At 50.0% G+C, this 25,642-nt stretch overlaps 1 protein-coding gene across 1 annotated transcript in view; it reads left to right on the top strand.

Annotated features, from left to right (window-relative positions):
* Window positions 1–25,642, top strand: part of LOC144827030 (E3 ubiquitin-protein ligase TRIM39-like) — a 257,363-nt gene that overhangs the window by 121,465 nt on the left and 110,256 nt on the right. The window contains exon 2 of the mRNA XM_078685496.1: window positions 24,033–24,128. Within this exon, the coding sequence (XP_078541622.1) occupies window positions 24,033–24,128 (96 nt within the window). The remainder of the gene's footprint in view (window positions 1–24,032; window positions 24,129–25,642) is intronic.

The following is a 25,642-nucleotide window of genomic DNA, read 5'->3' as shown; positions in this document are numbered from 1 at the left end:
AAGACTGCTCAAAGAAATTGTTTTACTGTGTATGCAACTGAATGTGCTGTTCAGAGCAAAACATGTCCCAGGGGTAATGAATCAGGCGGCTGATGCACTGTCTCGTTTTCATATGCAGGCTTTCTCGGGTTTCCTTCCCTCAGCGGACCCAGAGCCGGCACCCTTCCCCGAAGCTCTCTGGTCTCTCGGTGCCCCGAGCTTCGTCACCTCGTGGGAGAGAGTCTAGCACCACGGACGAGGAAAGCATATGAAGGGGCGTTTAGGTCCTATGTAGCCTTTTTGGGTACTGATAGAGAGAGGCTTTGGGGCCACGAGGAATGGGTAGTGAATTTTCTGATGTCCTTACGTAGGGCTGGGAAATCTGTGGCTACGGCCCAGAGGCATCGTGCTGCTATTTCCTTTGTTGCCAGGGCTCATAGTATCCAGGACCCGACAGCGTCTTTCGTTGTACAGAAAGCGCTGCGTGGGTGGCAACGCCTTGAGGGTCGCAGAGTAGATGAGAGGCGCCCGATAGGTTTGGATAGGTTGGCCCAGTTGTTGGCTACACTCCCTGCCACATGTTCATCTCAGTTTGAGGCGGTGTTGTTCCGAGCCGCTTTTACGCTAGCATTTCACGGGGCGATGCGAGTAAGCGAACTGGTGGCAAGGAACAAACAGGATGTGGCAGGGGGTTTGTGCCAAGAACACGTTCAGATCAGAGGAGAGGCGATGACGGTCTCCTTTGTCAGGTCTAAGACCGATCAAGACGGGATGGGTGACTGCATAATCATACGCAGGATTCCCGGGTCCTCCATGTGTCCGGTAAAGTGTTTAGAAGATTACCTAGCACGAAGGGTGGCATTATGGGGGGGGACCTTGTTGAGACACGCGGACGCCACCCCACTGACGAAATTTCAGTTTCAGCGGGTGCTTGCGATGTCAATTGCCGCTGCGGGCTTGAACCCGGGCGAGTTTGGGACCCATTCCTTTCGGATAGGGGCTGCTACGGAAGCTACAGCCAGGGGTCTTAATGTTGAACAAGTGAAACGAGTGGGGCGTTGGTCCTCCAATTGTTATAAGAGGTATGTGCGGTTGCACATGTTGTAAAGCTGTAATGACGTACTCACGCCTCTTGTTTTTTGTTTGGTTTTCAGTTGCGCAAGCCTACGAGGCGGGGCGGACTATGCAGTCGACCCAACACCGGGCCAGCGGTCAGACATCACCGGCTGTGAAAAAGGAGGTGTGGGTCGTGGGCCACTCATACGTGAGGCGTGCCGCGGACGTATTCAAAGCAGGTGACATGATTCACGTAGCTGGGGAATACGGGTACAGGGTGTCCTTCTACGGAAGAGGCGGTCTCTGTATTGACCAGTTTCAAGCATATTTTGAGGATTTGTTAGGGCGGACGAGGTCACCGCCGTCTATAGTCATAGTGCATTTAGGGGGCAATGATTTGGTCACCACCGGTAGACGACTTCTCCTGGAGGCAATGCTTTCCACTGTAAGTTGGTTGGCGAGGAGAGTTCCGGGGTGCACAATTGCGTGGTCCCATATGATCCCACGAAAGGTGTGGCGGGGGGCTATTTCTATTCCTGCTTTGAATCAGTCTGTTAGAAAGCTTAATAACAAAGTGAGTAGGTTGTTCCGTTCCGGGACATTGCATTCTATTTCGCATGGCTGTATTAATGATGACAGTATGTATTCGGGGGATGGTGTGCATTTGTCTCGGGTGGGGAATGAGTTACTCATAGGAGACTTCTTTGCATGGTTAAAAACGTTAAAGCATGACCTTTAGGTAGGAGCTTTGTGGGGGGTCCGGATAGCCGGTCAACTATCCGGACCTGTGGCGGTAAGGTCATGATCGGTGAGCAGTAATTGGAAGATCCCTATGAGTGGGCGTCACCCAACACGGATGGGAGCGCTCGGGAGAGGTGGCCTTTGGCCCCTCAACGGGGAGGCGGTCCTGTCTAAGGAGAGGCCGCCGGAAGGAAAGGAAAGGCGGTCAAGGCCCCTTCCTGTGTAGGAGGGGTTACAGCCCCCTCCTGGGGAATTTCCCGGGGCCAGTGACGTCTGCGACGGCAGATGTGGTAAGTTGTGTGGGGTTTGGGGGGAGGTCTACGCTACCTTCTAGATACTCACACGAGTCCTCGAACGACCTTTAAGTGGCGTCGAGTTTATTGGGGCCCCCGTCAAGTCAAGGGAAATTGGTAGTTGCACTTGAGGTACGCCTCAGTGCTGTCGCCCCTCCCAAGTGGGGGGGGGGTATTTCTGGTTAGGGATCTTGACACCGGTTACGACCTTGCCGTTGGCCCTTAAACGTTAGGGTGTACAATTTCAATATTTCAAGAAAATGTTTTGTAGGTTGTTAGTTCGGCTAGGAGAACCTCTGTATTAGAGAATCTGTTAAGGTTAGCCAAACATCGCAATGTGGTAATGAAATTGTACATTAATATGAAACTGTTTTTTGTTTTAATAAATACGGCCGGGGAGGGTCACTCCCTCCCTCTTCCAAAAACTTCAAGAACTGTTTCCGGTTTCCCTCCTTTGGGGATTGTGTTGAGAGGGGGTGGCGGGTATCTCAGCCATATGGAAAGGGGCGACCACTCGGTCCCCCCGAACGTATGGCAGAGTACCTCGATCCCCCCGGGAAGCCATTTTGGGCGGGAGGCGCGTCTCGGCTGGTATGCCCGAAGCGGCGTAGCCGGGGCGCGCCCTTTCCCGCCCTAGAGTGGGCTGGCCTAGACACTGACGCGGCTGGCCACGCCCTCGGGGCAGGCAGGGGCGGGTTTACGCCCGCCCTGAAGACGGATAAAAAGGGACGCAAGACCAGAAGACATCCTCTTGTTCCTGTGCTCTGAAGCTGCACCTCCCTGAAGCTGCACCTCCTCGCTGCACGTGAGCTCGAGACGGAACGAAGAGCCAATTTTGACCCACCCACCAGCCCCTGAAGACAGCCAGTTGTTTGTAATAAAATGGATCCATAATTCTGTTTCGTTTACAGGTTGTGGTATTATTCGTGTTGATATTGAGTGTGTAATAAAGTTGGTCGATTTTATGTATGTTTTGTGATTAAAGATATTCGGTTTTTAGTCTCCATTTATAAGCATGCTTATTTTGGTCATAGTGGCCAATGTATTGTTGGTTTAGTTAGCATTGTCGTATTTATTTTGGTCGGGCGGTAAGGTCATGATCGGTGAGCAGTAATTGGAAGATCCCTATGAGTGGGCGTCACCCAACACGGATGGGAGCGCTCGGGAGAGGTGGCCTTTGGCCCCTCAACGGGGAGGCGGTCCTGTCTAAGGAGAGGCCGCCGGAAGGAAAGGAAAGGCGGTCAAGGCCCCTTCCTGTGTAGGAGGGGTTACAGCCCCCTCCTGGGGAATTTCCCGGGGCCAGTGACGTCTGCGACGGCAGATGTGGTAAGTTGTGTGGGGTTTGGGGGGAGGTCTACGCTACCTTCTAGATACTCACACGAGTCCTCGAACGACCTTTAAGTGGCGTCGAGTTTATTGGGGCCCCCGTCAAGTCAAGGGAAATTGGTAGTTGCACTTGAGGTACGCCTCAGTGCTGTCGCCCCTCCCAAGTGGGGGGGGGTATTTCTGGTTAGGGATCTTGACACCGGTTACGACCTTGCCGTTGGCCCTTAAACGTTAGGGTGTACAATTTCAATATTTCAAGAAAATGTTTTGTAGGTTGTTAGTTCGGCTAGGAGAACCTCTGTATTAGAGAATCTGTTAAGGTTAGCCAAACATCGCAATGTGGTCATGAAATTGTACATTAATATGAAACTGTTTTTTGTTTTAATAAATACGGCCGGGGAGGGTCACTCCCTCCCTCTTCCAAAAACTTCAAGAACTGTTTCCGGTTTCCCTCCTTTGGGGATTGTGTTGAGAGGGGGTGGCGGGTATCTCAGCCATATGAGCTTGAGTAACTTTGCAAAGGCGGCTGAAAGGGCAAGTTCTGGCGAACTCTTCGAGTAGATAAGCAGCTTGTACACTGAAAAACCGAAGAGAAGACATCCACTATGTGACTAATTATGTGATATGGGTTTTGTGTGAGACCCAAACTTATATTTGCATAATTTAACTCAAAGCAACTCTTTTCATGAGTGAACTGCTCTGCTGAACAGTGACAGTGCTATTTACACAAACGGTGTCATCAAGGAAAAGGGAAATATTGCCAATGAAAACGTTATTTCAGTGGTCAAAAATAATGGCTTCATCATGCAAAAACTGTCTCTAGAAATATTCGAGCTTAAAATACCTTTAAAATATGTTGACAATCTAGGCATTGGATTATTCAACATGTTGTTGCCGTACGGAAGCAGATCTGCTCAGTGGGCAGTGTCCTGGGTGTGGAAACATTCAGCTGCTGGCTGAGTGGTGTTTTCCAGACTATCGTGGAAATAAAGGGCCGGATGTAGGTACGCTCAATTTACCTATTCAAGCAAGAAAGGAGCAAGGGGGATTAAGGTGGTTAATGTATGACAGGTCATGTAGGGTGGAGCACGGTTACGTTGGTGGCTATAGCAAATGGGCGGACTATGCCCGCAGGTCAGTGCAGTGGCCCCTGTGCCATATCCTAGATGGGGCAAAGTGAAAACGTCCTCATTAACAGTGGTACACTGCTCGAAAGACTGTAAAGCGCTCTGATACCTTCGGGTCTAGTTCGCGTTATATAAAACTACATACACACACACACACACACACACAGAAAATGGAAATATCCATTTGAATTATGGAGAGATTAGGAGGTTATCACTCATTGAAAGTAGATTCTCCTTCCATTTGCATCTTCAGTAGCTGCTTCAGTCTCATTCACTTCACTCTGAGCACCACTTAGCAGGAGTGTGTGGATTGACGGCTCTTTTCCGAGGGGGAGGGTTTCCTCCTTCCAATGGCAACTCCTTCTTCACACTGGCCACCAAAGAAGGGGATGATTTAGCTTTCTGAAAGCTGTCATCTTCAGCTCTTACATAAACCAATTAAGGAAGTACTGTGGAACACAAAATTGAGCGAACAACAAGCAATCAGCAACACTTTACCGCACTTACCTCCTCCTCCTGGTCGCGAAAATGGACTCTGTGTAACCACCGCCAAATTGTAGCCCCAGTCTAGGTTTTGGTTTTAGCGTAGTCTTTTCCACACAAGCCAAGGGTCTCTAAAAACCGTGTGCCAGCGCCCCCGGCTCCCCACAAGGGTGGGAGAGGAAGGGCAACAAATACACCTCGTACGGGTGAGCTCTGTTCTAGGCCTTGGGTGCCTTTAAGCGTATTTCTTCACTTTGCCTCGCTTACTCTGCGACTCAGCGACCAAAAAACCCGACGTATGAGGGGCGTGGCCGACTGCCGAGCATGGCGGCAGCTTGAATCGGGAGCTCCTGAAGGCTGACTGGCCCGCTCAAACATCCGTACGATCATCCGCACCTTAGCCCGCCCGAAGGAGTGACATCGGCTCGGGGAAGCAAGCGGCACACATTGATCCGCTCCCGGCAAGAATCAGACACCTGGAAGTGTTCCATTCGGCGGCGGCGTATTGGGGCCTCCACCTGCCCAGCAGCACCGGCCTGGCGTGCTTGGCGGACCCGACCGGAAGTCCGCCCTGCTCGGCTGGAGGGCATAGACTCTGACCGGCGCCCGCAACCTTCAAAAAAAAAAAGTAAGGCATCGGCGCTTCTAGTGCCCAGCGCAGCAACCAGCAGACACAGACACGGCTGCCGCGCCAGGGACCGGGGGAGCGTTTCTCCCGCACACGGGGTGAGCGCCCTCGCGGGCGGAGACGTCCCTGTCCCTTGGTGGCGCCATTTTGGGACGGCCGGGTGGCCCGCTTACACGGCGAGATAAGGTGAAACGCGCCAAAGTCCACATTGCCCACCCGCAGTTCTATGAATCGGACTTTAGCCCGAAATTGCGTAGGGGGCGGAAGGTGCTCCCCGTCTGGTGGCACCTGCATGTAAGCCAGCGGCGACTTCCATAGCGACGCAGGGAGAGTCCGTGCATGCGTGGGCCAGCCTGGCCTGGCGGCTCTGACACTCGGAACACAAAACCAACTGAAGGGGAAAAAAATATAACCGAACGCTACCTGCGAGGTGCTCCCTGCTCAGGAACCGCAGACGGCACATCACAGCGCCGCAGCAAGTCATGGTGCAACAGCCACGGAGGGACAGACTACACACGTGGTGAGCCGCTGAGACTGGCCCGCAGGGCAGTAAAAGACCCAAACTAAGAATCGCGGGGCTACAGTGCACTGCAGTTCGAGCTCCTGCTATCTACAAGAGCAGCGCCTGGACACATACAGCCTGGTGCCCGGAGAGCCGTGAGGCTAGTGGGAAGCTGATCCTAGGACCACTGCGGAGACAGGGCACTACAGTGCCAAACACAACGCTATGGCAGGCAAAGGCACGAGGAGTGCGACGACGCAAGCGAGGCTTGATAAATTTGCGTACACTCAGCATGGCCACTCACAAGGAACTGGGCGCCATTCCGCTGGTGCCACCACAGAGACGAACGGGGCAGGAAAAGTTACCCTAGAAGACATTATAAAAACCCTCACTGAGGTCCAAGCGACAGTGGGCACCATTTCCTCAGAAGTCAACCTGCTGAGAGCAGACTTTAAGAAGATGTCAGAAAGGGTGTCCCAAGTGGAGGTGGTTACGAAATCGCTCATCGAGGACACCTCTGATCTACAGGTAGCGATGGAGCGGATGGAAAAGGTCACTAAGCAACTAAAGGAAAAGCTGGATGATCAAGAGGGGCGTTCCCGAAGAAACAACGTCCGCATCCTAGGCCTTCCGGAATCAGAAGGGAAGGGCGCCATGGACCTGTACATCGAGGATCTTATCAAAACCAAACTGCAGCCTAAAGGCCTGTCAAACTTCTCCTCTGTTGAGAGGGCGCACCGGGTCCCTGGGGGTCCGGCCAAACCGGGAGCCACGCCGCGGCCAGTACTGGCTAGACTATTCAACTTTAGGGACAGAGACGCCATTCTGCAGGCGGCAAGGGTCGCACCACCTGTAAAAGTTCAGAACTCGACTCTGGCCTTCTTCCCGGACTATACGGCTGAGGTAGCCAGACGCCGGAAATCCTTCACTGAAGTGAAGAAGACGCTACGTGACAGGGGCCTGCCTTATTCAATGCTTTTCCCCGCCAAATTGCGGATTGTGGCTGAGGGAAAGACGTGGTTCTTCGACACGCCTGAGGTGGCACGAGAGTGGCTGGATGGATGGAGGCAGGTGGGCAAACCCCAACGCCCACACAGGGACCGCCAGGACCACCGCAACGAGAGAGCGACGGAACGCCGGTCAACCAGCCCGGCAACTGAACAGGGCGCCGCCGCGGGACTAGACTCTGATCTTGAAAGGGACCCATTTGATTCCGGACAACCTATCAGGGGTTGACCGGCTGAGCTGTATGAGAGACGACATGAATACAGCCCTTGGGACTTCGAGCTGATGGAACTGAGTAGGGCGGGCACTGGCCGGTGCCTGTAGGGGACTCACCAACCCCACGAGCAAGTAAGACTGGATAGGGAGGGAACTAAGCACTCTGCCAAGTTGGGGATGCGGGCGGGATTTCGTCCGTGGAGCAGGGGAGCAGGGAGGGGGTGGGGGGGGAGAGTTGTACTGTTATGGTTATGGTTACTGGTCATCACTATGTTCGTAAAAGGCACAGCCGCGTTGCTGGCAGTCAGAGCCCGATATCCCGAAGCACATCTCAGCATACAGGATACACCACACTACTGCATACTGGAGTCACGGGTCGTAAATCCAAATGGCACAACGAGAGCAAGTAGCACCCACTGAGGGCGCCCCTGTGATGACAATGGTTCCCCCACTGAAACTGCTCACATGGAACGTCAGAGGGTTGGGGGATAAAATTAAACGAGGTTTGGTACTGCAAACCATCAAACGCCATAGGCCTGAACTGGTATTACTTCAGGAAACACATCTGGCGGGGACTACATGCAAAGCGCTAGACAGACGTGGTTACACCATGGCAGTACACGCTGAATTCACTACGGGCTCCAGGGGCACTGGGATACTCCTTAAGAAAAACTCATCCTTTTTGGTCAATAGCCACAGGACGGACGACCAGGGACGTTTTGCGGCACTCTCTGGCCAGTGGGAGGGGAGGACCCTCAATGTAGTGTCTGTGTACATCCCCCCGGCGCTGCACTCTACAGCACTGCCGGCACTCGGGCAGTTTCTTATTGATCTCCCGGAGGGTGATATGATCATTGGGGGGGACTTCAATGTTATAGCAGACCCCTTGCTAGACACCTTTCCCATACGAGACCGCCTGAGAGGGGCTGCCACGCTTCCTGGTTTCCTGAACGCCCTGGGCCTCACTGATGTGTGGCGCCAGCTGAACCCCACGGCGACGCAATACACGCACTACTCCGCCACCCACAACAGCCTTTCACGTATTGATTTCTTCTTCTTTCTGGGGGTGGGACTGGGTTCCATAGACAAGCTGGAAATTCTACCGAGAGGCATTTCTGACCACTCCCCAATGTCCCTTCACCTTACTACCAAAGAACAGAAGCGCGCCAGAGTGTACCCGATATATCCCAATTATTTACAGATCCCGGGAATCAGGAAAAAACTTAAACTGACTACAACACACTACTTTAACGAAAATGTGGGCACAGTCACCTCACCCTCGGTGCTCTGGGAGGCGTACAAAACGGTCCTACGCGGCGCATCCATATCGGCAATCACTGGGCACAAAAGAGAATCCAGAGCTGAACTTGCAAATTTAGAATTGGCACTCCACACAGCGAACACTGCCCACATGTCGGACCCCACCCCTGACACTGCACATGCGTTACACCTCCGGCAGCAGCAGCACCAAGCGCACCTCACCACGATCACTAAGGGACACCTGGCGAACACCGCACACCGAATATATGATGTGGGAGACAAGGCAGGGAAGATGCTGGCGTGGTTAGACAAACGGGGTGGAAGTAACAGGGGGATACAACGCCTATATGATACTGAGGGACAGCTACAGACTCACCCGGAACAAATAGTGCACACCCTGGCACGCCACTTTCAGGGGATATACACGCCGACACGATCCGTCACCGAACAGGAGGCGCTGGCGTCTCTCGAGAACATCACAATCCCTGTGCTCTCTCCTGATGCACAGCAGGAACTAGACACGGACCTGACAGAGGGCGAGATCCAATTAGCGATACAAGCATTGCAATCCGGCAAGGCACTAGGACCAAACGGGATACCTGTAGAATGGTATAAGGCGACAGCCTCGGTGCTGGCCAAACCCCTCTTGGACATGTACAATGAAAGTGTAGAAAAGGCGCTGCTCCCACTCGACCAGCGCACGGCCACGATCGTGGCCATTCCCAAACCAGCCAAGCCGCCAACTGAATGCGCCTCGTACCGGCCCATTTCATTGCTCAACACCGAGGCGAAGATCTTGGCGAAACTCCTGGCCAGCCGTCTGACTCAACACCTGCGCACCCTGATACACCCCGATCAATCGAGCTTCATGCCTCACAGGAGCACAGCGCTGAACCTACGGAGGGTGCATGGGGTGCTGGCGCGGGCGCATCTTCTTTCGGACCAGGCTGTGATATTATCCCTAGACGCCAAAATGGCGTTCGACCTAGTGGAATGGGAGTACTTGTTTGCTGTCCTGACCCGGATGGGATTCGGCCCAAAGTATCTGGCATGGGTGCGGTTGCTCTACACATCGCCGGTTGCGCAGGTGGTTGCGAATGGTCACATATCGCCATCCTTCCCACTGGGACGAGGAACTAGACAAGGATGCCCGCTATCACCCCTTCTATTTGCATTAGTGTTGGAACCGTTGGCAATCCTGCTCAGAGCAACGCCACTGTTCCGGGGCATCACTTGGGAGGAAGGGTGGGAGGACAAAGTCTCCTTATATGCAGACGACATGCTGATCTATATGATCAATCCCAATGAGGGGGTCCCTGCCCTGTTGGCTTTATGCGATGAACATGGCAAGGCATCGGGTTACACCCTGAACTGGTCCAAGTCCATATTATATGTACTCAAGGGCCCGGACCCAGTGCTACAAGCTGAATGTCCCCTAAAGATAACGACCACCTCCTTTAAGTACCTAGGTATCTTTATTACTGCCGATGCGGCGGAGTTTTATACCGAAAACTTGCTGCCGCCTCTGGCACGCTTGCGTGCGGACGTCAAATACTGGGCTACACTACCGCTGACCCTCCTAGGGCGGGCGGCGCTCTATAAAATGATGGCTCTCCCAAGGTTTCTATATGTGCTTGAAAACTCCCCCTATATGGTGAACCCGCGATACTTCAGACAGGTGGCTGCATTAATATCCAGTTTGCTGTGGAGCAATGGGTCGGCACGAATAGCGCAGGGTAAATTGGTGAAGGGCTGGTATGAGGGAGGGATTGCACTGCCCGATCTCCAATTATATTATTGGGCGTCCCAACTTAAGATAATCAATCACTGGATCCACGTCTCACGGGAGGACCCCGCGTATAAGGCGGACTGGTCACAACTGGGGACTGACGGCATGCTTTCAGTGCTATACAATTACTCGCAAGTAAAGACCCTACTGGGCCCGACGCTTCATACGGCGGCGCTATGGCATATAGCACAATCACGTCTGGGGTGGAAGGGGAAAATCACCAGGCTAACACCACTGTGGGACACTAAAACACTGGGAAACCTGCGGTCATGTAAGGGATTCGCACAATGGGATGCCATAGGGATCTCAGTGGTGGGAGACCTTTGGGACAAGGGCACGCTTCTTGCTTTCCTGCAGCTCCAACAACAGTACGGTTTGGGCCCCACTGAAACATTCCGATATGTGCAAATCCGACACGCCCTGCTGCAGGCGATCCCACCTGACACCACACTCCCAGACTCATCACCACTGGAGGACAGGTTACTGACCGACTTTATGGAACAGAAGGCAACCTCTCTCACGTATAAAAAACTGATTAACAACCTGCCAGACCCCACACAGAAACTTAAGGAGAAATGGGTGGGGGAACTAGGTGACATGGATGATACAGAATGGAACGAGGCGCTTGCCTCACCGCGAGAGGTAGGCATATCGGCCAGATTCCGCTTAGTGCAGCTCAAGATTTTACATCGAACCTACTACACCCGTACTCTGCTTCACAGAATACAGAGGGCTCCACACCCATACTGCCTCAGGGGATGCGGGGAAGAGGGAACGCTCCTCCACACGCTATGGGACTGCCCTCAGATCCGGGAAGTCTGGAGGCAGATTATGCGCACGATCTCCCAGGCCGTCAAAGTATCTGTCCTGCCTGAACCCCGTAAGTGCCTGTTGAACATTTGGGACCCTACGGACCTGGACAGGTATGGACAACTATGGGTCACGCTGGCGGTGACGGTGGCCAAACGAGACATTGCGCAGAGGTGGGGTGTTCCGGAGTTGCCAACGGTAGCGGGGTGGATAAGGAATATGGACCTCCTAATGGTAAAAGAGAGGGCAGTCTATGTGCTACGGGCATGCCCCCGCAAGTGGAATAAGGTATGGACGCCATGGAACAAGTTTAGGGGAGAACCATGTGAGGCCCTGCCGGAGGGCGAGGACTCGGACTCAGAGGAGGATGAGGACTAGCCGAAATGGGTTTCCAAGCAGGATGCTGGGGGGGGCCGGGAGGGTGCGGGAATGCAACACCACCTTGGACGCAGTGCTGTGCAGGTGTAACGGCTAGGGAATGTCTGTGGATGACCACACTCAATTGTTATGTGATGACCATAGTTGGGTTTTATTGTTTTTACTTTTTATGCAAAGTTACCATTGTTAGACTCGGATGGATGTATCAGGAAAGTAATGTCAAGGAATGACATATGGACAGGAAGCGAGAACGTGCCATAATCTGTGTATGCTGGTCACTCCTAATTGCTCCGTGCAATGAACGTGATAGAGATTGATAGTTAAAGAACCACGATATGTTTTGTTCATTTCTCCTGCTTACACATGCTAGTGATATGCAAAAGTAACCTACACGTGTTATTCTGAATATTTCTTTTGACTTCCTGACAATAAAGAATTAAAAAAAAACCCGAAGTATGCTACCTCCGGTGACAGGCAACCAATTCGCCCCTACAGCAGCAGTAGTTATTGTCGATAAGCGATGTACATCGCTCTTCAGTGGTGTCAAGATCCACCAATGGCTTGTGAGAGCAGGGTGATTGATCGCGTCAGCATTTCGGGGTTAGTGGGTGACTGCGCGTAGGGGGGCGTGAGCGCAGACAGAGCAGAGCGGACACGAGCCGGTTGCTGATATGGCCAGGTACAGCTTAGACCCCCTCCTCCCTTATCCATACTAAGACAGTAACATGCTTATCACAAGGCAATTTTTTTGATTAGGGAGTCGTTAACCCCCCGACCGTATTTGTTAACATAAAATCAAATCAACAATTTTATATATAATAATATGCTGAAAAAACCATTACATTGGTTACTTGGATAGGTACAGGTGTAATTTTGCTAACCTTATCATATCTCTAGTACAAAGATATTCCTATCCGAATCTAAACATACAATAATCAATAGTCATAATAATAACATTTAATTTTCTGTGTATTCCTATTTGAGCCTACGGCAAGGTCACTAACTGGCGCCAGATCCTTATCAAATATGCCCGCACTCCAACGGAGTGCGCATGCGCTGTGGGCCGGTTTACCGTGCGGGTACTTCTCCCCAAGGTCACCCCTGTACGACCTTATGCCCGACCTCCAACCGGAGTGCGCATGCGCAGAGGGCCCATTCCCCGTGAGGGTAATCCCCCCCAGGTCACCCCCGTACGCCCTGTAAATTATCTCCATAAGGGTCCCTTGCAGTTACGCGCCCTTTTCTTGCGCCATTTGTGCACGTGCGGGGTAGCCAAGCAACCTACTGTAAAGCGTGACTCCCCTCCCCCGCACCCATTCAGCCAACCGGCTGTCAGTGCCCCTGGAGTTCTATGAGAGACCACTTGTCCCTCCCCCTTGTGTGATGCCATTCAAGAATGGCGCCGCCCTCTAAGGACCTTAACTTTACTGCTCACCAATCATGACCTTACCGCCTGACCAAGGAATCGCACTAAAAATATGACAATAAGCATAACCTTTTCAAGGAAACATTCTCCTAACATAATGGGAAAGAAAAATGATCACACATATGAATAGACATAACCATGTCAACTTGAAGGAATAGCACTAAAATACGACAATAAACATGACCTGTTCAAGGAAACAATCTCCTAAAATAATGGGAAAGAAAATCATCACACCTATGATAAACATAACCATGTCAACCTAAACATGAAATTCCTAACAATACACCCTGTAAACCCTGCTTTTAGGAGACGGTGGGTGGGGAAATTAAAATACAGCCTCCTAGCGAGGCTGTTGTCCTTAAGGGCAGGCAGTGGGAGCGGCAAGCAAAGAGGAAGACTCGGCCGCTCCCCAGCCTTTTATTCTAAACCCTAGTCCGGCCAGGCCGGTTCTAACCAGCCTAGCGTTGAAGCGACGCGTGCCCCAGAAGTAATTAAGTCACTTCCGGGTCATGCACCAAGAACGTGTAGAACAATCCTTGGCTGGGTGTGCCTGTCGCGCCCCCATTGCGCGTGACAGGCCGGCCCAGTGTGGTCCTCAGGGGCCGGCAGAACCGCCATATCTGCGGCGTGTCCGATGCCGGCCACGCCTTCCTATGAGCGCAGAAGGGGGACTTAAACTAGGTGAATTGTTTGATAATAATCTCTCCTTAAAAGCCCAAATGGTTTACGTACCTAGGCAAGCTTTGGCAACTTAAACTCTTAGATTGTTATTGACTTTTAATGATCACACTTTCACATACATGCTATTAATTCCCTGGTCCAATCTAGACTGGACTACGGCAATGCAATTTATCTAACTGCCACAGAAATTCGCTGCTTTAGATGGTGCAAAATGCTGCCCAGAAATCCTTTGCTTCGGTTGGTGCAAAATGCTGCCCTCCAAATTTTTAATGAGCTACATAAACAAACGCACAACTCTCTCGTCTTAAAACAACCAAAAAGGCTTTATCACATCGAAGGCTTAAAGCCGTGGTGATAGTCCGTAAAGGTGCACCACAATATCAACCTTATTTAATTGTGCCTAGGCCCCGTACTGATATCTATAGAGACAGGGCCTTCTCTGCAGCTGCAGAAACAAGGCATTTTTTAGCCGATGGGGAGATATAAGCAGACATGCTCATCTGAGTCAATGGTGTTGCCACCTATGGGCGATTATACCTTTGTGAGCTTAACGATGGTAGTAGTTGCTTTGGCCCACATGCATCATCCCGGGATTTTGCGAGTTCTAAAGTGCGAAAAATAGCGATTCGCATTTTAGAATTCGCAAAACGGGACGCATGATTATTTTCGGTAAATTTATGCGATTTGGTAAAAATCGCAATTTTTACCGAATCGCATAAATTACCGAAATACAATTTGCGAATTCGCTATTCCCATTGGTTCCATTGGGAACTGCCAAAAGGCCCCTAGGAAGCAATGGGAAGGCATTAGCAAATAGCGATTTTCACTTTGAAAATCGCAATTTGTTAATGCATTTCATGGGTGCAGGGGGGGGTCCAAAGGACCCCCCCATGCACCCCATAAATGTATTTTTCGCATCATGTTAAAAATGTGTTTTCAGCGTTTTAAACACTTTTTGCAAATTTACCAAATTTCACCCCCTAATTGCGATTTCGCAATTTTAAAAGTAATCATGCATTGCTTTTAAGAAATCGCACATTAGCGATTTCTTAAAAGCAATCACAATTTTAGAAATCGCAAAAATCGCACCGTTTGCGACTCCAAAAATGTTTGATGCATGAGGTCCTTAGTTATTTATTGGACGATGAGTAGAACTAAGGGTTCCATAGTGGTGCGTACGTGCTGTTGAGGTGTTAGCAACGCTGCACTCACCAAACGTTAATTGAACAGCAGTGTAACCCACGAAAAGGATGGTTGCTGAAGTAATGCTAGCACTTCGCTGATGACCAGTAAAAAACCTCATTTCGTTATGGCGATCTGAAATTTTATTTATGATTGGAACGGAAGTCTCCCTTACTGAACAGTATTACAGCAGAAAGGTGAGCTTACTGAATCGACAGTCTTGTCCCCCTCCTAATTTTAATGCAGCCCATCATGCATTGCGCCCTCTTCTAGTGTTGATTTACATATTAACAGACAGAGAGAAAGGTTGACCCTCTGCCCCGGAAAGTTTTAGTATTGCAGACTCGCGTTTGTATTTTATGCTGATTAACAGAGTATGGCGCAAAAACTTTTAACATAATGTGAGTAGATCGGATTCATTAAAATATATATTAATGCCTGTAGTAATAAAAGAGAAATGCAAGGAGAGTTTCTATGCAGATATTTCGCAAAGGATTGTGAGGGACATGGCTGTTGCTCACATTCTTAGGGCACTGCAGAGTTGCTTAGGTCGAGCGGCAGCACGATTGGGCTGTTAGCAGTATCGGCAGTCTCTGAAAGGATGAATTTCCGCCGGCTGCTTTTCTAAACGTCAATTTGTGTGTTTGTGTTCTTAATTGAGTGCTGATCGGATGGGCCGCCTCAAACATCGCTTCCGTCTGTAGCACAAGAGCACTAAGGGGCATATTATCAAGGGGGTTTATCTCCGCTTTTTTGGCTTTAAAAGCCAAGAAAGCGGAGATAAAATTATCTCCCTATTACCTAGCTGTTGCTAACACCAGTTAGTGACAGCTAGTAGGAGATAGCGACCATCTTGAGCCCCACTTTGCATGTCAGTGATATTTATCACTAATGACATGCAAAGTGGGCGTGCCAATATATTAGCGACTGAAAACAGTCGCTAACATCGCTATCTCCTATTACCAACTTTTGGAGATATTCGTGCTAAGCGCGAATATCTCCAAAAGCTAAAACCTGCCCTGAGCAGTTCTTAGCCATGTTATCCAATGGGAGGTGGATAACATGGCTAAGAGCATCAGCTCGCTAATGCATGAATATCGCTGACTTTTCAGCGATATTCATGCATTGTGGACGATTTTTATCGCATTTGCGATAAACCTTGGTAATACCAAGGTTTATCTGCGATAAAAATCGCCGCAGCTCAGCGTTAATTTTTTCACGCTAACCAAACAATAGCGATAATTATCGCTATTGCTTGGTAATATGCCCCTAAGCTACTACAGATCACTTACTTTGTAGAATCATACATAGTCGTTTAAAACTACTTTGTTAGCAAGATAGTAGACTTCTATGCATATTTGTGACTCCCACCTTCGGTTTTAATTTTTTTCTTAGGAATGTTAGACTCAGTTATGTACAACGGACGCGATGTGAAGAGTATGCAGACCGGTGTGCATTTCTCAATCATTACCAAAAATTGGCCACGCAGCCGGGCCACAAAGAAATAATAATAAAACAAGCATTGGCATAGCCAATAGGTCTCACATTTGGGATCTCATAAGTGTTTAGCCATGCAACAGTTGGTGTTGTTGCACCAAGGATATTCTGCTACATATCTAAATACTTATAGGGTCCAAAAAGTGAGACCTATTGGCTATGCCAATGCTTGTTTGTTTTTTGTTGCTGTTTTGTTTAAGTTGCAAGATCTACAATTGCTGGACATGGTTTTTGTTAACAGTTCTTTGCATCAAATTAACTTGTTTTCATTGCTCTGAATGTTGTTTCCATTCTGGTTGTAGGAAGCAGTCATTCCCGGTAGTGTGGGAACTGCCTAGCTGTGCGCACGGGCCGAACTTTGCAAATGAGAAAAAGCCTGGTGCAGGCGCAATTTACAAATGTGGAGTGAGTGAGCCCCAGGCAGCATGACTCATTCACACAGGAGTTCATGCACTGCACCTGTATACTCAGCCTGGTTTAAGGAAACTCGACCCGCTCCCTCCCAGTAATCGAACACATATTTACCAAGAAACTCTGTGAAGAGCCTGCGTGCTGAACTGACGGCTGGTGGTGTGTGTGCCTGGTGAAAGCATGCACTGACGTCTGGTGGTCTGTGTGCCTGGTGAAAGCGTGCATGGACGGCTGATAGTGTTTGTGCCCGGTGAAAGCGTGCACTGATGGCTGGTGGTGTGTGTGCCTGGTGGAAGTGTAGACTGACGACTAGTGGTGTGTGTGCCTGGTGGAAGCGTGCACTGATGGCTGGTGGTGTGTGTGCTTGGTGGAAGCGTGCACTGACGGCTGGTGGTATGTGTGCCTGGTGGAAGCGTGCACTGATGGCTGGTGGTGTGTGTGCCTGGTGGAAGCGTACACTGACGGCTGGTGTGTGCCTGGTGGAAGCATGCACTGATGGCTGGTGGGGTGTATGCCTGGTGGAAGCGTGCACTGACGGCTGGTGGTGTGTATGCCTGGTGGAAGCGTGCACTGATGGCTGGTAGTGTGTGTGCCTGGTAGAAGCGTGCACTGACGGCTGGTGGTGTGTGTGCCTGTTCCAAGCGTGCACTGACGGCTGGTGGTGTGTGTGCCTGGTGGAAGCGTGCACTGATGGCTGGTGGTGTGTATGCCTGGTGGAAGCGTGCACTGACAGCTGGTGGGGTGTATGCCTGGTGGAAGCGTGCACTGACGGCTGGTGGGGTGTATGCCTGGTGGAAGCGTGCACTGATGGCTGGTGGTGTGTATGCCTGGTGGAAGCGTGCACTGACGGCTGGTGGTGTGTATGCCTGGTGGAAGCGTGCACTGACGGCTGGTGGTGTGTATGCCTGGTGGAAGCGTGCACTGACGGCTGGTGGGGTGTATGCCTGGTGGAAGCGTGCACTGACGGCTGGTGGTGTGTATGCCTGGTGGAAGCGTGCACTGACGGCTGGCGGTGTGTATGCCTGGTGGAAGCGTGCACTGACGGCTGGTGGTGTGTATGCCTGGTGGAAGCGTGCACTGACGGCTGGTGGTGTGTATGCCTGGTGGAAGCGTGCACTGACGGCTGGTGGGGTGTATGCCTGGTGGAAGCGTGCACTGACGGCTGGTGGTGTGTATGCCTGGTGGAAGCGTGCACTGATGGCTGGTAGTGTGTGTGCCTGGTAGAAGTGTGCACTGACGGCTGGTGGTGTGTGTGCCTGTTCCAAGCGTGCACTGATGGCTGGTGGTGTGTGTGCCTGGTGGAAGCGTGCACTGACGGCTGGTGGTGTGTGTGCCTGGTAGAAGTGTGCACAGATGGCTGGTGGTGTGTGTGCCTGTTGGAAGCGTGCACTGATGGTTGGTGGTGTGTATGCCTGGTGGAACCGTGCACTGATGGCTGGTGGTGTGTAGGCCTGGTGGAAGCGTGCACTGATGGCTGGTGGTGTGTGTGCCTGGTAGAAGCGTGCACTGACGGCTGGTGGTGTGTGTGCCTGTTGGAAGCGTTCACTGACGGCTGGTGGTGTGTAGGCCTGGTGGAAGCGTGCACTGATGGCTGGTGGTGTGTGTGCCTGGTAGAAGCATGCACTGACGGCTGGTGGTGTGTGTGCCTGTTGGAAGCGTTCACTGACGGCTGGTGGTGTGTGTGCCTGGTGGAAGCGTGCACTGACGGCTGGTGGTGTGTGTGCCTGGTGGAAGCAGGAGCATTCACAGTGATAGAAGACACAAATGAAACTGTCGAAGAGGGAGGGGGAGAAGGGAGGGTGGAGTGCGAGTAGAGGAGCATGATTCACAGCTAGAAGACACAAATTAAGCTGACCAGGAGGAAGGGGAAAAGGGAGGGGGGTAGTGCAAGCATAGGAGCCTGATAACAGCAATAAAAACATAGATGGCAGCTGTGCACTTTCACAAGCTCGTGAACGCAAGCTGTAGACCAGCAAAAGCCTCTGGTGGCACTTTTAAAAGCCACTTACTAAATGTCTCGAATTGTCAGCGCATGCGCTGCCTCAGGTGAGACCTAAAAATACCATGCAGCAACTTTGCTAAGGTCTCTGGCTTTAAAACAAAAGAGCTCAATGAGGTGAAATTTAGCTGCTAAACTTCAAAAGTTAAAAAAAAAATAATAAAGGCATCCTTCCCCTCAAGCCCAATATGCAAGCAACCAGGCTCTTCCAGTCAGTGTTGCTGGTACAATTTCTGGAGTGGGGGTGCTGCCAACAATGTTACATCACATAGGGATTGTGAAAAATCCAAGTCATTGAACAAGTGTAGCAAAATTGTGGTAAGGTATCCAGGACAAGGGGGTTGACCCTAAGGGCTGGCACACGTATATACTGTTCCTTAATAATCTACATTGCATGTATGGCCGTTATGACCTAAATGTTCTTATCCTTTATTTACTTGTTTGAAACTTAGGACCAAGTACTCCTGTCATAATAGGCTTGCTGTCATAAAATGAACGGGCGTGTGGTAGGTGTGAAAAAGTGGTAGTGAGCACCACAGTTGTCCTATAAAACTGGCATGTAGAAAATCTGATTCCCCAAAGATCACAATGCGGGCCCTAGCCATGAGAGATGGCACAGCCTTGGGATATTTGGTAATATGAGTAGCCATAACAAGTGTGCACCTGCTGTATGAGGTTGTATTGAAGTCAGTCCACTAGACTGGCAATATCAACCCTTGTCTTCTCAAATGGATCTCCAGACATGGGCAGTAGTACAAGAGGTGTGCCCTCTGAATATCCAAACTACAATATCAATGCGACACATTTTCGAAGACACACTATTGAAAATAACATTTCGAGAGGGAAGTATGACTACATTTTCTATACCTAACTAAACCTAAATATACCTATTCAGCACACATATCTTCAAGATATGTAAATGTAGAATTAGGATAGTAAATATATACTCCCCTATATGCACTTATCTTTTGATATTTGGTCCCTCAATATTCTGCCCTCGATATTCTTGCACCAAAATATTGTTGGCGATGATATTCAGTAGAACAACTCCTACAGGGAGACCCTAGTCTACTACCCTGGCCGCACAATGAACTAGCACATCCAGCAGGTCCGGAACTACTTCTCTGTATCTGCTATCCTTGATGTGCTAGAAGAACATGGGATACAGCTATTCCCTGGTTTTCCTGACCTCTCGGTGCACCCCAAAAGAAGTTCAGATTCACCGGGAAACAACAGTCCTTGGCTTGAACAAGGTCCTAGGTCAGCCCCAGAGCTCGCTGTACAGCAACCCATCTTCCCATGCTACCTTGAAGCTTTCAACAGCTTCATTTCTCATGTTCTGTCAGATTGAACTAACCTGAATTCCAGATCCCACAGGAGTGATGTACTTTTCTACACTTTTCCATATTCACAGCCAATCATGCACAATAGTGATATGTTTATTAACAGCTGGGGGAAAGGTAATGGGATGAGAGAAAGAAACACTGATGGCATCACTCTCTGGTTGCTCAAGTCTGCTGATTTGCAGTGTTTATAGCAAGAGAAACTCATGATAAACAAATGCTCCAGACCATGCCACCGACCCTGGAATCAGAGCCTGAAGGAAACTTTCTCCTTGAAACTACTTGGGGATGACCCGGGTGTGAACGTTCACACGTATGGACATGCATGGTTCGGAAAATCTGTAATTGACCATCCACTCAGAAGTAAAAGGAAAGAAGGGATAAACTCAAAGTGGGCGTCCATTAGGGAGTATGAACGAGCACATCATGTGATCTGCCGCTGTTTAAATGTTGCTGGAAGAGAATTGCCACCACCAGGTTTTAGTGTGGACCGAATGTTTAATGAATGAACGAGTGCTTACCAGTAGCATATGGGCAGCTTGTGCGAATCAATGATGGAGGGTACCAGAGAAGTAAATGGCTACATGGATCTAAGGAATGGTTTAATGGTTATCGGAAGGAAACAGGACGCGGATGGGCATTAGTGAGACATCTGAGAGTACAGTTCCACTGGTTAAGAAGAGGTATCTGCACCGTCTGCAAAGGGAGCCTTGTTGAATGTGAGTTAAACCCTGGCATGAACCTGTGGCCCTTACTCCTCCAAATGAAAAAGTAGTTTCAATTATTGGGATCCAGCTAGGTGACTGCCTTTGGAGTCCACACCTATGTGGGTGGGAGTGGTGAGCAGGGGAACATACAGGAGCGCAGGTGTATCAACAAAGAACCAACTGAATCCGCCACACAGTGATGGATGTATACGGTGGATAGACAACATTCTCCTCCAGAGCTCCCTAGGGCAAGCCATTGTGCTATGGATCCTAGTGGGGAAAATAATCATTATCCCTCAAGCTGGGCGACTACACTCTGATTGGCGGATCTCAAGGGCTGTGCCTGTGTCCTGCTACAACCATGGGGTATTCAAAGTCCACAGTGCAGGAATTTAACCAAAGCATGACACCGTCAGCCATGGCATGGTGTGCATAACAGCACTCTCCCACAAACTCACTGACACTCAGGGTTGGATTGGGATCAAAAATAGGTCCAGCACCCTAAAAAATACGTCTTTTTTCAAAACACTGCTTCAGTGTTTTAAGTATTATACAAAGAAGGAGGGGTAATCTATAAAAGATGCATGTTTTATTAACTTCACTAAGAAAAAAAAATGCAAATGTTGCCAGGACTCTTTGTGCATGGATTAGTTCACAATGGTGAACCACACATGACTTTAAGGGAGGCCACTTCGGCTCAGGCACCTTAGGTAGGTAATAGAGGCCTATCTGTCTCTAGAAAGGCCGCTCAGGGCCCTTCTGACCTGGTGGCGGCACCTGACCTGCACAGACACAGCCCATATCAGCCACCATGCTGTCCAAAAAGCGGCCCAGAGCTGCAACTCGGATACCAGCCTATTGCTCAAGTGCCCACCTTATAAATCCAACCCTGCAGGCATTGCTCTCACCCTCAGTGAAGGGGTGGCACTCAGGGCTTTAAGTGGGCTGAGTACCAGCAATTTTTTAAAGGGGGCCTCGAAACGGGTCCCTAACGGGCTCTTTTTTGTGCCCATGCACAGGCGGTCCATTTTTTTCCAGACTGCAATGACAGCAGGCACATTGATGTGCACATGCTCACACTGCTCACTTCTCGTTAGTGGAGAAGTTATGGCATGACGTTAAGCCAGGTGAGCGTTGTAGGGGAAGGGAAATCCTTTAAATAGTCATTTTCTCTCTGGATTTCCCTTCTCTTTTTGAAACTCAGGAGCAGCAACATTGTCGTGGTGTGACCAGGGCTTTAAGTGAAAGCTTTTTTCATATTATATACAAGCCATGGTTGCTACTTATTTATCTTATACAACTAACAACCATTGACGATTCCAATAGTCCTGACTTGTTTATAAAAATCTGGATGCAATGACAGAAACAGCAAAATACAAGTCGGGCGGCACACTATGCTAAGGGCTCGTCTGTGGCTCACATGCTTTAAGTCACGCCCTTAGTCATATTAAGCTTCCAGCAGAGATATCTGAGACCCAGTGAAGTACTGGAATGTGGATGGGCAGGTACTCAAAAAAACATGGCTCAAACACTCCAAAAAATCAGTAAATGCCTTTCTGCTGGTGTACCTGTTGCAAATGATTAAACACTCAGCTAGCACGTACCTGTCAGGCAAATATGCCCTGGCAACGCCTAGCTCTACCTCTCCCACCACTCCACTTCCCCCACCGGGCCAGCACACATCCTAAGAGAGGGAGCGTAAATGGCTCGGAAACACAGCCCTGGGTGCAGGACGGCCTTAATACACCTGTTCACTTCACGTTGATGCCACCTGCAGTGCTGAATGGTCTCGTCTGATGGTAGAATCTGAGCAGACCTCCTTGCCATGCCGGCTGTGCATACTGCATGGCTTGAAGTATTTCTTCAGAGGGGGACGCCTCCGCAGCCTATCATTGATTCCATCTCAGCATCCTTCTACCACCACCCTACACTTCCTTTCTCGTTATGTTACTCTTGAAGGTTTTTTCCACCTCTTACTTTGTTCCCTACTGATCTCTGATGTTTCTGTCTTTCTCTCGAATGCTTGGTCCAAAGACTGACTATTAAAAATAAGTCCTGGTTCCAGTGGTCCCCAAAAAAGAGTGCAGCGTAGGGCTAAGATTAATGTGTGTCTGTTGTCATTGGAAAAGGCCCAGCCTGACTGGGGCCTGGGGACACATCTCTACTGATGAAAGTTGACAGACTAAGGCAGGGTACCAGCTCGGGCGAGTGTACAAGGGCCGGCTCAGGAAACCAATCCACAGTCCACAAGGTGCTTGAAAGTTGTTACGGGATGCATCGTCCGGACACGAGTTCAATAAACCTCGTATTTTAAAAGGTCGGGAAAAAGGTATTTATGTGGGCTGCCAATGAATACAACAACAAGGCTAGATCTCCACTCTGATTCTTTAGGGGGCTCGGGCTGTGGCAGCTGGGTGTTTCGGTGTCGCGCACAGCTGGAAGCTGGAAGTCCATGTATGGTGCATTTACCTTGCGCGAACCATCGCGATAATTACTAACAGATGGTGCTGCTGCTGGCTCCCGCGAGGTAAATGCCATACATGCATGAGTACTAATAGGAAACAGTGCAAAATATGCACAAGTTTAAAGTAAAGCCTGGAACGATTCCAAGAGGTCCCTCCTAGCAGTGCACTGCCTAGGCGAGACCTAAAAACGAGTTGTGCACACGCGCGCAATGAAAAAGGTGCGGTGCACGTCACGCACATGCTTGTGTGTGCGATAGTAAGCTGGTTGCCGGGAAAGTAGCACTTTCCTAAGCAGTCTACTAAATGTCTCGGCCAGACCAGCGAAGAGCTGGATCAGGCTGAGACCTAAAAATGGAAGGGAGACCCACACCAATGGTGCCAGGACTGAGAGTGGCTAAAACACATGTGCCAGAAACACATGGCCTGGTACTTACAATCTGTACATGTGTGGCTGTACGCAGGATCTGGAAACATGTGGCCTCGTATTTATAATCTGTACATGTGTTCCAGATATTAATATTTTAGGTGTGTGGCTCGTACATGTAATCTGGATAGCTGTGGCTAAAACGTGTAATTAGGGTATGTGTGACTGGTTCTATAAATGTGAACATTTGTGGTTGGTACTCACAATTTGCATAAGTCTGGATGTTGATATAGTGATTATTTTTCTGTGAACAACTTCACTTTACAGAGCTACAGTTGTCATGTGTGTTCTTTCCTCTCTGCAGGGGAAGCTCCAGGACTGGCTGTGTCCTTTGAGGAAAGAGATGGGACACATTCTGGAGTCTAAACTCAATGAGGAGGGACAGTGTAACACCCTGAGGGTGAGTGGCAGGTGTGAGTGCTGCGCAGATAAGGATCAGTTATTGTGTATGTGCAGCTCTGTCTATGTGCCTGTCCAGGTAAGAGATACAGATACAGGTAGGTCGCTCCCTCCCCCCGCTGCAGCTCCACCTGCTCTTGTGCCCTGCATCCCTGGTCTCTTTGCTGCCCATCCCTGGGTGCTATTCTTCCTCGCCCCACCCATTTCCCACTGCTCACTCTCCCACCGCTGCTGCCCCTGTTGCCTGCCCCCCCACACCCATTCGCTTCCCCTGCCTCCCGCCTCCCAGCTGCTCCTCCCTCCCAACTCCAATTTAAATGGTGAAAACTGCACAGCCACGCTGCTGGCGCTCCAAAGACGCGCCTAAGGCAAGCCTGTCCACGCCTGGATGCATTTGGGAAAAAAAACGACTTTTTTTTAAAGCGGTCCCTGATATGGTGGTCAGCTGAGCCCAGCAGGCCACCATTCCTGGGAGGGTCTGCCATTCCCAATGGGGTCGAAAATTGCGAGAGGCTCATTAATATTCATGAGCCTGTATTTGCGACCCCATTGGGAATCGCTAAACAGTGTCATAACACTGTTGTACATGCATATTAGCACTTTGCAAATCATGAGTCGCAAAAAACTCGCAATTTGCGAGGCGCTATTTTGAGTGTTGTACATCTGGCCCTTCAATCCTTCGGTCCATCATAGGACACATCTTGGATTCCCCCTGTCAGCCAGGATCTCTCCAGAGGAGGATGATCTCCTCACACAGGTGGATGACTGAAAGGGTGCGGGAGGGACGTAAATGACATGTTTGGCTCTTGGCCACGCCTTGCTCTTCACAGCTTTATGAACAGAGCAGACCATTTCAGATTCAGTCCTGGGTTAACCTGATCCTACAGTATTAGTTTCAAACTCTGAGTCACTGCAAAGGTCTATTTAAGGTACTTTTATGGAAATATCTAATTGTTTTTATTAGGAATCAATTATAAATTTTTGAAAATGTGGGCAGATCACCATTATCACCTGGATCTCACCAGAGCCGGTCATACCTGAAATAATCTCATAACTCATGTTCGAAGTGGTCTATTTTGCGCTTGCAATAAACTGCTTTTAAGAGGGCAGAGGAGACCTGAATATCACACCCCAGAAGTGTAAAGGTGTTATTAGACCAGGAGCACATGGCGAAGCCTCAGGCCTGGAGAAAGAGCTGGTCCGTAGGTGAAAGCACCATCAACAATACTGAACATTTATCACCACTGGCACGCGACCATCGGCTGCATCCAGCCCGGATCTCCGCTGTGACAGGTGATGACATTCAAGCAGTGGTAGAAGTGGGCGGGATCGGAAGGGCACGGCGTGCCCCTACTTTTTAAATTTAACACAGTCCGTTCCCCTACTTCTTTATTTTAAAAATGCATCCCGGGACGGCAGGGCTGGTCTAATGTAAAAAGTATTGCGAGACGGTCCAGCCCTGTGCGATGCAGATTGAGGAAGGACTTTGAAGTCGCCACAACCTCCTCCCCCTTC

This window comes from Lissotriton helveticus, chromosome 4_1, assembly GCF_964261635.1.
Source record: "Lissotriton helveticus chromosome 4_1, aLisHel1.1, whole genome shotgun sequence".
NCBI classification, from domain to species: Eukaryota; Metazoa; Chordata; class Amphibia; order Caudata; family Salamandridae; genus Lissotriton; species Lissotriton helveticus.
This window is presented reverse-complemented; position numbering and strand designations above follow the sequence as displayed.